Source organism: Sorex araneus, chromosome 2 (genome assembly GCF_027595985.1).
Source record: "Sorex araneus isolate mSorAra2 chromosome 2, mSorAra2.pri, whole genome shotgun sequence".
In the NCBI taxonomy this organism is placed as follows: domain Eukaryota; kingdom Metazoa; phylum Chordata; class Mammalia; order Eulipotyphla; family Soricidae; genus Sorex; species Sorex araneus.
This window is the reverse complement of record NC_073303.1, coordinates 6173135-6184859: the sequence shown is the minus strand read 5'-3', so window position 1 is coordinate 6184859 and position 11725 is coordinate 6173135. Positions and strand designations below refer to the sequence as shown.

The 11725-nt window shown below is 39.1% G+C and overlaps 1 protein-coding gene across 1 annotated transcript; it reads right to left on the bottom strand.

Moving 5' to 3' along the window:
- Positions 1-694: 694 nt before the first annotated feature.
- LOC101539488 (putative olfactory receptor 2W6) lies at positions 695-1630 on the bottom strand. The gene has a single exon (XM_004622007.2). The coding sequence runs from the start codon at positions 1628-1630 to the stop codon at positions 695-697; it is 936 nt and encodes a 311-aa protein (XP_004622064.1).
- Positions 1631-11725: the final 10095 nt, after the last annotated feature.

Genomic DNA, 11725 nt, shown 5'->3' with positions numbered 1-11725 from the left:
TAATATTTTTTATTAAAAAATTTTTATAAAGTAGTTTACAGTAGTTGATTACATTTAACATTCAAACACCAATCCCACCACTATTAAACCTTTCCATCACCATATTTCAGATGTTTCGAACCTCAAATCCTATGGTTTGTATTAATATGAAAAAATGCTGAATATGCTACAAAAAAGCTTCCTTAAAGAAAGAGTGAGAATATTGCTGTATTTCACCCCGGGTCATGAAGCCTTTCTATACGAGATCACTAACATGTTAAAGGTTGAGCCTTCTGTGCTGATATGTACATACATATATATATATACATATATGTGTAAAAATATTAAAGTTGGTTGCTTCCTACTATGAACCCCATCAAATGTGGTGTGGTATTCTTGGAGTATGGGTGGTGATAGAATGAAGTATAAGGGTGGATCCATGGGGAGGATACCTGATCTTGGTCCTGTTGAAACTAGAGTTCTTAGTCACAAAGTCCTGAATGCCTTTTTTAAAAATTTTTTCTGGGGATTAACTCCTGGGTGAGGCTCAGACTGTGCAGGTGGAGAGCTTCTATAAGCATGACAGTCGTGAAGTTCTGGAGGTTTCTGGCTCCAGGCAATAATCTTTGAATAATATTGAACAATATCACTTTCTCTTATTTAACACCAGTACCTTTATTTTGTATCTCACTGAACTGATCTTTCATGTTTCTCATTACTTTGCTGACCAGTTTTTTACACACAGGATTTTCCTGACTGCATTCTTTACATCTTTGTTTCTTAAGGAGTAGATGAGTGGGTTAAGGCTTGGTATAAGTATAATGTACACCAGAGCAATGAACTTGCCCTCGTTTTGGAACGTGCTTCTCTGTGGCTTCATGTACATAGACATGGCTGTTCCATAAAAGAGGGTCACTACGGTGAGGTGGGAGCCACAGGTGTTGAGGAGCTTCCTCCATCTGGTTGCTGACTTGATCCTCATGACAGCCCGAGTAATGACCCCATAGGAGACGAGAATTGCTGATAGAGGCACCAGAAGAAATACCACTGAGACAGCAAAGACAACTACGTCAAGTACTTTTGAATAGATACAAGCAGTCTTGATGAGATCTAGGATCTCACAGAAAAAATTATCCACCTCTTGGTGCCCACATCTTGGCAATGAGAATGTCAGCAGTGAAATACATAACGAGCCACCAACAGCACCTAGCCAGGCAGTTAGGACCATCCTGTGGCAGAGCTGAGGGTGCATTATCACCGTGTAGTGCAGAGGCTGGCACACAGCAGCATAGCGGTCATAGGCCATCACAGCCAAGAGCAGACATTCTGTGCAGCCCAGGTCCAGGGCAGTGGCAGCTTGTAGCATACACCTAACTTGAGAAATGGATTTATCTGGACTCCACATATTTACCAGCATCTGGGGAATAACACTGTTGGTGTAGCAGAGATCCAAGAAGGACAGGTTCGAGAGGAAGAAGTACATGGGCGTGTGAAGCTTGGGGTCCAGGTGAGACACCAGGATGATCATCGTGTTTCCCACCAGAATCACAACATAGAAGATGAGGACAAGCACCGAGATGATATATTCTACTTGAGGCCAATCAGAGAACCCCAGAAGGATGAAGTCCGTGGTGTAACTTCCATTGTTCATTTCCTCTGCTCCTTATGAGAGACTTGGAGAAGTGAAAATTAGCATTAGTCCTAGATTGTAGCACAGATCTCCAAAACTTGCTCCTGTGTACCACCAGTTCCCTCTTTCAGTATTATTTCATATGAAACTTCCACTATTTCCCCGGTGTTCAAAACCCAAGCCCCTTCATATCTAATCACAGCAGTGAAGGTGATAAAAGTAAAATGTTGAATTTATTCATTCTTAATTTTTAGGTATTGAAAAGGTCTAATATGTTATTTCACCTAAGTTTAATATATTTTAAGCATAAATCCACAAAATAATTTTCCAGTTTTTATAAAGGAGTGCACTGTATAAATACATGATTTGAATTATGAATATTTGATTATGTGGGGGCCACCTTCCCCACTGCCATATTTTTACTCTGGTCACATTTTTCATCAGGTCACACCTGCATTCCTGGTCAGAAGGGATGTAATCTGAGATTTTGCTATTTCTTAAATCTATGTCAGAAAATCACTTAATCATTACAAACCTTTGCACTATCAAAGGAGTAAGATAAAAAGTGAAAGTTTGTTTTTGGGAGAAGTATAATAAAAAACCATAAGAATCAGAATCGCTATGTATATTCCATGTCAAATTTCTACATGTCAACCTTTGATAATATAATCATAATAGCAATCAGCAAGAGTACCAGACTTCATAGCATTCCTTCTATTCTCCTTGTGTACTTATATATCTGTATAAACTTCTGTTAATGACTATTATGCTCTTTTTTGCATCTATTTTTTCAATTGAATCACCATGAAATACAGTTACAAAGCTTTCATGTTTGAGTTTCAGTCCCACAATGATCAAATACTGTCCCTCCACCAGTGCACATTCTCCAACACAAATTTCCCCAGTATAACCCCATCCCAACCCTCTCCCTGCCTCTATGGCAGACAATTTTCCCCATACTCTCTCTCTACTTTTGGGCATTATGGTTTGCAATACAGATACTTAGAGGCCATCACGTTTGATCCTTTATCTACTTTCAGCCCTCATCTCCCATCCAGAATGATTCCTGCAACCATCACTGTCTTGGTGATCCCTTCTCTATTCCAGCTGCCTTCTTCCCCCAGCTCATGGGTCAGGCTTCCAACTGTGGGGCAATATTCCTGGCTCTTGTGCCTACTGTCCTTGGGTATTAGTTTCTTGTTATGTGATTTTATATTCCACAAGTGAGTGCAGTCATTCTATGTCTGTTTATCTCTTTCTGACTCATTTCACTTAGCATTGCATCTATTTCTTTTGAGACATTGATAAAACCTGTCAATTTTATTCAGATTTTCTAGAAGTCCTTAAATATATATCTCATAGTAGAGGGCAGATTGAAAAGTAATCTATCATGCCATACATCTATGATATAACTCATAAAGCTGACTTATATCTAGAAACAAGATAAATTATCAAGGTATGTAGGTAGAAAAATGTGTGCATGAGGATTTGAACTCAGCACCAGAGAACACTTGCCTGGGAATTATGAAGCCAGGAGTTCAGTCCCTGTCACCTCAGGAAAGGAAGGAAGAAACGGAAGAGTTATCTGTGAGAAGTCTTGGCCAAGAATAGAGGCTCTGTGTCTCTCAGGATGTGAACTTGAAAGTCATTAACTGATGTGTCTGTTTAGCGCCTGGGAAGTCTGGGATAAAAATAGCATCTATGAGTTATGACTTTCTGACTATTCATAAACTACACTATATACACAATATGTAACAATTATCTAATACCAAGTCAACATTAAAGGTCAGTAACATCACACTCTTAAACATTGTATCTATGATGCTATGGAGAACCAATATTTCTTAATATTTACCTTTATGTGTATGTACAGAGGCCATATCTTTTTCTTTCTCTTTCTATTTGTGTGAGAACCTCTTAGGTGCTGCCCAAGGACTATACTCAATGATTCTTCTTTTTTTTTATTTTTGCTTTTCGGGTCACACCCAGTGATGCACCGGGGTTATTCCTGGCTCTGCACTCAGGAATTACTCCTGGTGGGCCTGGGGGACCATATGGGATGCTGGGAATGAAACCTGGGTTGGCCTCGTGCAAGGCAAACACCCTACCCACTGTGCTATCACTCCAGCCCCTATACTCAATGATTATTGGGTAAGTGGGATAAGGTTTGCATACCATGGCTTGTTGGTGTGGTACTCCTGGACTCTGCGTTTCAAAGGAATATCTTAGGGGCCATGTGGATCACAACTGGTGATGCTTGATGATCAGGAGGCCATAGTGGGTGTTTGCAAGGTACAAGCCTTTACCCCAGTAGTGTTACGAATCACCCACACACACGTTTATGGGATCAATTCTTGTTCCCCATATTAAATCGTATCAAAAGTTTTACTGATATTTTTGCAATTTAAAACAGAACTGATTTCAGAATCATTTGGTGTCACATACCCATAGCAACCATCTGTATGACTTCCCAGCATTGGATATTAAAGAGAGGAGCAAGGGAGGCAATTCCTACAGAAAATACTTCAATACAATGTCAGTGTTGTTTATTTCCCATGGAATTTTCCAATTATAGGAGTTGATTATTTGACTCCTTTGGATTCTATATTTAAATTTAACCAAATTATTTTCACTCTATGGGAATACAAATATGTGATAAGACATTAATTTCAGTATTTCTGAATACTGTTTCCCACATGAGATAAATAAAATGCTTGATGATGAAATTAATTAATATGTTTTCATGTATATTTTGTGACCATGAACCATAGACTTGTGGGTACTTAAAATTTCTAGTATTTGTTGCATTTATATCAGGGTAAGGTAAGAAATTCAAGGTAGATTATCATAAGTATCAAAGAATATGAGATAGAGACATTGTCTTTGTCAATTCAAAAAGTTACTCAATGTAACAGTGTGTACTATTGTTGTGAAGTAAGTTGAGAGTTAAATTAAACTGAGTGATTCAACTTAAGATTCTGGAGTCAGTTTTTGTTGCTTTGGGTTAAATCCCAGTTTCAAAGTGTGGAGCAGTATGTGCTTGGGAATTTTGTGAGCATATTTTCAGACCAATTTCTTTGTCTGTTAAGTGACAATAATATTTTCTTCAAAAGGAAAGGTGAGAGCGTTAATATTTCTGAGAATATTTGGCACTGTGGATGGTTTAGATTTATTTTAAAAAAATTAAAAAATTAACACACTTACCTATAAATAACTATTGTTCTCTCAACCATGATTTCTTCTGTTTTCACTTTGATGTTAGAATGAAGTTTTAAACCTAACCTGAGCTGCCTGAATTTTTCTATGTAACTTAACAAATACAAAATCTACATCTGGTAAGAGAATACTTATGAACCCGACATACGTCTTGAATTGGTAAATTTTGGAAGAGGAGAGTAAAAAGCTTTGGATCAAAGCTTCCAAAATTTCCAAAATGCTTCTGCATTCATTTGGTATTTTTCATCATTTAAATTGGGCTTATTGATAGGAATTAAAGCACATAGAATTTTGTGGTCAAACTGGACTCCAGGTGCCACAGCTCCAATGTCTGCCCTTGGTTGGCCTCACAAAATCTATACCAATTTCTGTTTCTATGTCTTCAGTAATTGGGACTCAAGTTGCACATAAAGAAATCTCTTTCCCTTCCTCAGTGCCCCATCCTGACTTTGTATGTTAAATTTAAAAGTACTTTTTTTTCTCTTTTTTTGGTCATACCTGGCAATGCACAGGGGTTACTCCTGGCTCATGAACTCAGAAATGACTCCTGGCTGTCCTCGGAGACCATATGGGATGCTGGGACTCAAACCTGGGTTGGCCTCGTGCAAGGCAAACGCCCTACCCACTGTGCTATTGCCCCAGTCCTTTTAAAGGTACTTTTATGTGGCACCCAGACTAACTTTTGTTCATTGTTTGGAAAATAACACAAAATAGTCACTCCTATGTTACCCAGAATTAAAAATAGTTTTGTCATCAAAAAGAACATATAAAAACATAAGACTCAAAAAATGAAGGTGGTTATTTTTGTAACTTGACCTGAAGTCAAAAATACTAAGGTGATTGCCAATCACCTTAGTAGCTTCTGTTGATCCTTCATACCAATCACAATCATTCCTGTGCCCCAAATAGTCCCAGTGCTGATGCTTTTGACAGTGATCACCTTTGTGAGTCATACTAGCTACATTATCCGAATGTCCATCTCTAGGTAGTATTGTTTAATGTGTCTTTTAACTCACTATTATTATTACGAGCATTTATTAGATATATTCTTAGATTGTTCAGCATGTATGAACGGTGGTACCATGCTTTCTTGATTGCTAACAAATTCGACATATATGAACTTCCACTGTCTCAGTTTATTGAACTAAAAATATTGGTTTGCTATTTTTCAAATGAAATACAGTTTTCAATTTTTATTGCAGAGATATTACATCTAATTACAGCCTAATTTTACAGATTACATTTTCAGTGATATTTGAGACAAATGGACCAAACATTGTTTAACATGAGTTAAATGAATATCTATGATGATAGTGAGAGAAAACTGGAAGCAAAATGTCACAGTGGTATGACATTTTTGACGTTTCATTCAGCGCAAAGGAAGAAGTACATATTACTGTAGACACAGGTAGTCAGTGGAGAAGATAATTTAAAAATAGTTCAGGCCCAGACTGGAGGGCACAATATGAGCACTCTTTGAGATTAGTTTGAAAATATTTTGTGAACTTGAGCAAGAGAATTGAGCTCTCAGATCAACTTTTCTTCTGCTATCACCTGATTTAAGATGGTTTGAGGAAGAGTAAACTGATAGATGGAATATGCATGTGCTTCTTGGCACATACAAATTGCTCGGCAATTGAAAACTTCTAGTAACTCCACTAACTGATACTTAATTTAATTTCCAACCCTGAGACAACATGGGCACTTACTGGTAACTAACACACATTTAACACTTTTTTTGTGTGCTTTATCCTGTAGTCTCTGTGGTCTAAAATTTATGCATTGTAGGATGTTTCACTTATATTTTTCATGATATGATAGAAAAAACTTACCAGAAAACAAAAATATCATCTTGTTTGGAAGAGGAATGAAGCCCCATCTGTCACACTCTCCTGTGGTTCAGTGTCTCTTGGTCCTGTGGCGATGATCCTTGTTCTTTGCTTTTTCAGAGAAGCTCTTCATAGGCAACAATCCTCTCTAACTTTGGCATGGGCACTAGTTTCTTCCACTCACACATAGTCACATTCGCATCTGGGGGGCACTGGAATTTAATAGAAGTCTTTATTAAAAACATGAGAATAAACTAAATGGGAGACTGGCAAAAGAGCTGATAAATTTAGGTAAATGTATTTTTGATGTGCTACCTCTTTATTTTGAGCATTGCCAGGATCAAACCCACAGCCTCACACGTGCTTGGCAAGTGCTCTTCTTCTAAGTATACTCCTAGGCAAGGATGCTCTCTTAATGGGCTCTTAGAGACACATTTGCAGGTAGATTTCAGCCTAACTAAGAAAGGAGACTACTTTGGTTATTTGTACATAATGCAAGAATCGTTCTTTGTAACATGGAAATATTTATGAGCAGTACTAAACACTGTACATGTGTGAAGTGATTAAGACCTTAGAGACTGGTGCTCACAAAGGAATTTCTTCATTAGGAAGTCCATGTCTGACAGCAGAGACTTAATTCTAAAAGCAATTGCATGGAGTGTTCCCTTAGGTGCTAGGTTTCATTTTTGAAATTTCCTTGTACATCTAACATGGAAAATTTTGTCAAATAATTTTATGTTTTACTATGCTGCTTGAAGTTGAAAATATACATAATATGAGCACACTTAATTGCAATTTGGTTTATTCATTGATAAATTTATAAACTTAGTATCAAGAATTTGGATCACTGTCACTGTATCACTGTTATCCCGTTGTTCATCTATTTACTTGAGTGGGTGCCATTAACGTCTCCATTTGTTGCAGCCCTGAGATTTTAGCAGCCTCTCCTTACTCGTTTGTCCCAAGGGTTGGAGGCTCTTTTCAGGGTCAGGGAATGAGACCTGTTATTTGTTACTGTATTTGCTATATCAAATACGCCACAGGAAGCTTGCCAGGCTCTTCCATGCAGTTGGGATATTCCCGGTAGCTTTCCGGGCTTTCTTAGGGGCATATATATATGTACATATATGCATATATATGTATATATATGTATTGTATAAAGAACATGTATTTTATTTATTTATTAGTAGTTTCAGAGGCTCCACTTCACTCTGCGATGCTCTGGGCCCGCTCCTGGCTCAAGGATCATTCCCACAGTGCTTGGGAACTCAAGAGGCAATATATGTGCTCAGCCCACATCTCTCTCTCTCTCTTCTCTCTCTCCTCTCTCTCTCACTCTGTCTATGTCTCTGTCTCTCTACCCTTCCTCCTCCATCCCCCCCCAAGTTCATCCGGTCCAACATTCTTACAAACAGGAGGGAAAATGGAAGTTAAAAAAAATATCTGGCAACTTTACTGTGACCACACCACCTAAGTGGTAAAGTCACACTGGACCACTACTGGCTCTTTTTTTCTAAGGAAAGTGAAAAACAAGGCTACAAAGTCAGACTCTTTTCAGTGAAACAAACCCAGAAATAGTTCTTAGATGACCTTGTTAGTCCAGACAGCTGTTTAGCAGCAGGGGGAGTTACTAGATATGCATCCCCTCTGCTGAAGTGCTCTACTCCTGGCTGAAAGGGATTTCAGGATATAGTCACCAATGATATGCAAGAGTTAATTTGGTTGGCTTATACAACTTACACAAGATTATGAAGAGTTCACACGTTGAAGGAATTAAGATAGTCAATATTACCGAGTTCAGATGTATTAAATAATCCAAGAAATTCCAAGGCTTGTATTTCTGGAATATGCTACACTTCCAAACTATAATGGAACATTACAGTATTTTCAAGCTAGAGGCAAATGCAATATTAGCATCGATGGAATGTGAAAGGAAGATAATAACTGTCCGTAGGAAAAAGTTACATGTTTAGAGAAAACTTGAATCAAAAGACTAGGGCAAGCAACACACTTCATTTACATGCATTAATCGGATACTTGCTTCTTCTATTTTTTTTTTAAAAGCAAATCCAAGAAGCAAAAAAGAAAAGGTCCTACTGGGTTTCTGAACAATGAGATGAAGTCAGGTTTGTGTTTCTCCAGAATCATGTCTAGAAGGTGGTCAGCTTCAGGTTGTCCTCTCCAAAGAGCGTTTCACACCGTTTGCCAAATGTCTTTGCAAGGACCCCACAGCCTAGCAGCCAAAAATTATTTGTGTCTACAGGAAAAAGAATATTCAATCAAATGTTATGGAATAATAATAACTTTAGGTTCACCAATAATATATTTGTTATAATATATATCTACTCAATAAATAATGTTTATGGCTACTTTAGAGCGACTGATAAGTATTTTCATTCTCATAATACTTTCTGCCTAACCCATTTTGATTCATCAAACTGTATAAGGATATCATTTCTACATCAGAATGATCATACACATGTAATTACCTGAATAGCATGCAGCTAAAGTTGAGTTGGTTTTGAACTTCACAAAGAGCATTTTACTGAATCTATGATTTTGATCATTTTCTTTTTTTTCACTTAAACTTTTACCGTTAAGCTGCTCCAATACATCTGTGTTCTATTATTTCTACTGCTACCTAAGATTTCACTGAGTAAATACAGTGATTTTTGTCTATAGACATATTGATGGTAATTTAAAAAATTTTCCTTTTTTGGCCTCTGTGGAAGACTGATGGACAATGTTGCATATGTCACTTGGGACATTTATGTGATAGTGATTGTTGGTTTTGAATTAGTAAACAGATCTTTGCTCATGAAGACATGTGCCACCTCCCTCTGCCTACTATCTTTTTATTTTGATGACTGTCAGCTGTGAGAGACTCTGTCAGATGGTCAGGGTAAATAGATAGGGCATATATTCAGAGAAATGCAGTTAGTTGATTTTTTTTGTTGTTCAAACACTGTAGATTTTAATGACATGAAACTTAATGGTGCAGCCTTAGGTCACGTGATGTAGCCCATTAACAACACCATTGTCTCTTGATCCTTGACCCACTCAATCACGATTCTGTGTAGTTTTCATTAGTCTATTAGCTTTTATCTTGCAGGACAACTTTTATGTTTCTACCTTGTGATGTTTTCAGAAAGGGTAGTTGTTTATTCTGGCAAGAGTGTGAAGACTCAGATGGACTCCATTTTGAATTTTGAGAGTCTCTTGCCTGCACGCCTGGCTGTCTTCCCTGGGGCCCCTCGAAGGGGATGGGCTCCAGCTTCCCTCCCCACACCGAGCAGAGCTCCCGGCAGCCGAAGACCACTGGAACCTGGCTATAGCCATGCTGGAGGCCCCTCTCCACACGTTCAGACAGGCCTCATGCATGAAGGTACCGGCAGAGGAACCCAGGTGTGTATAATTCCATCAACAGCCAACATCCAGAGAGAGACTTAAAAGCAAGCTCTCAGAAGCGATATCTTTAGCCTACTTCTCCCTTTGGGAGAAACTGGCAGTCTTCTGAGAGTTTCCTGCCCCCATGGGACAGCTTTGCAAGCTTCCCATGGTGTATTAATATGCAAAATCCAGTAACAAGCTGGATCTCATTCCCGTGACCCTGAAGAGCCCCCAGTGCAACATTGTTAGGAGGGCCAAGTCCAGATAGACTTCTAAGATCTCAGGGAAAGGACGAAATGAGATTTTACTGGGCCCTCCCGAGAAATTGGTGATTAACGGGCTATCGTGATCGTGATCTCATATTAGGAACTTCTCTTAGTACTGCAATAGGGTTCATAAAAATATTGGAAAATAATAACCATTATTTTCTCCCTTCCAAAATCCGACATGCCATTTCATCAGTAAAGATGTGTACAGCATCTGGTACAGACAAGATCAGACCCTTGAATACCTAAAGAATCTGCCTCTAATATTCGTCAGTACACTGGCTCGGCTCTTCACATGCTACCTCTCTGAATGCAAGGTTTCATCCCAATGGAAAACCAGCAGGATTGTTCTGTTGTACAAGAAGGGAGACATTCACGACATTGGCAACTACCGCCCGCCCGATCTGCCTGTTGTCCATTGTCTACCAGTTGTTCACTCCAGTCATCCTGAATAGAATAGGCAGAACACTAGATGAAGGACTACCATGCGAACAAGCCGGGTTCCGAAAAGGATTCAGAATGATTGACCATATCCACAGTGACCGAGTTCATTGAAGTTTTGCGAAAGTTCCAGATGCTGCTCTGTCTAACATTCATGGACATAAAGAAGACCTTTGATTCTGTTGAGGTTGAAAGAGTCATTGAAGCCCTAGCCAAACAGGGCGTTCAAACTCAATACATCAGGATCCTCCGTGAGCTGTATTACGGATTCACCATCAGGATCTCACCATTCTCCAAGGAAGTAATTGTCGATGTAAAGAGAGGGGTTTGGCAGGGTGATACCATTTCACTGAAACTCCAGTGCCACCCTCGAGAACATTATGCGATGACTGGAATGGGAAGGAATAGGAGTGAAGATAGACAGTCGGTAACTACACCACCTTCGCCTCGCTGACGACATTGTTCTAATAACACCAAACATTCGCCAACGGCACCAATGCTGGCTGACTTCGACCTCGAGTGTTCAAAGGTCGGACTGCAGCTGAATCTCACCAAAACAAAGTTCATGAAAAACGAACTAGTTCCATTTGCTCTCAATGGAACAAACATCTCCAAATGCAGCAGCTATGTAAACCTGGGTCAAGAACTCAACATGAGGAACGACTTGGCACCAGAACTGAGGAGGAGGAAGAGAGCAGCGTGGAACGCCTTCAAGAGCATCGAAGAAGTGGTTAGGAGGATGAAGAGTCTCCGACTCTGGGCACATCTTTTTGACTCTATTGTTCTTCCTGCACTAATATACACCTCAGAGACCTGGGCCCTAGGAAAACAGGATGAGAATGCTATTCGGGTATACCAAAGAGGAATCCAAAGAGCTATGCTTGGAATATCACATTTCAGTCTAGTAAGAGAAGGAATCTGGAATTCCGACCTCCATTGATGATCAAGAATCAGGGACACTGTCTCGTTTGCCG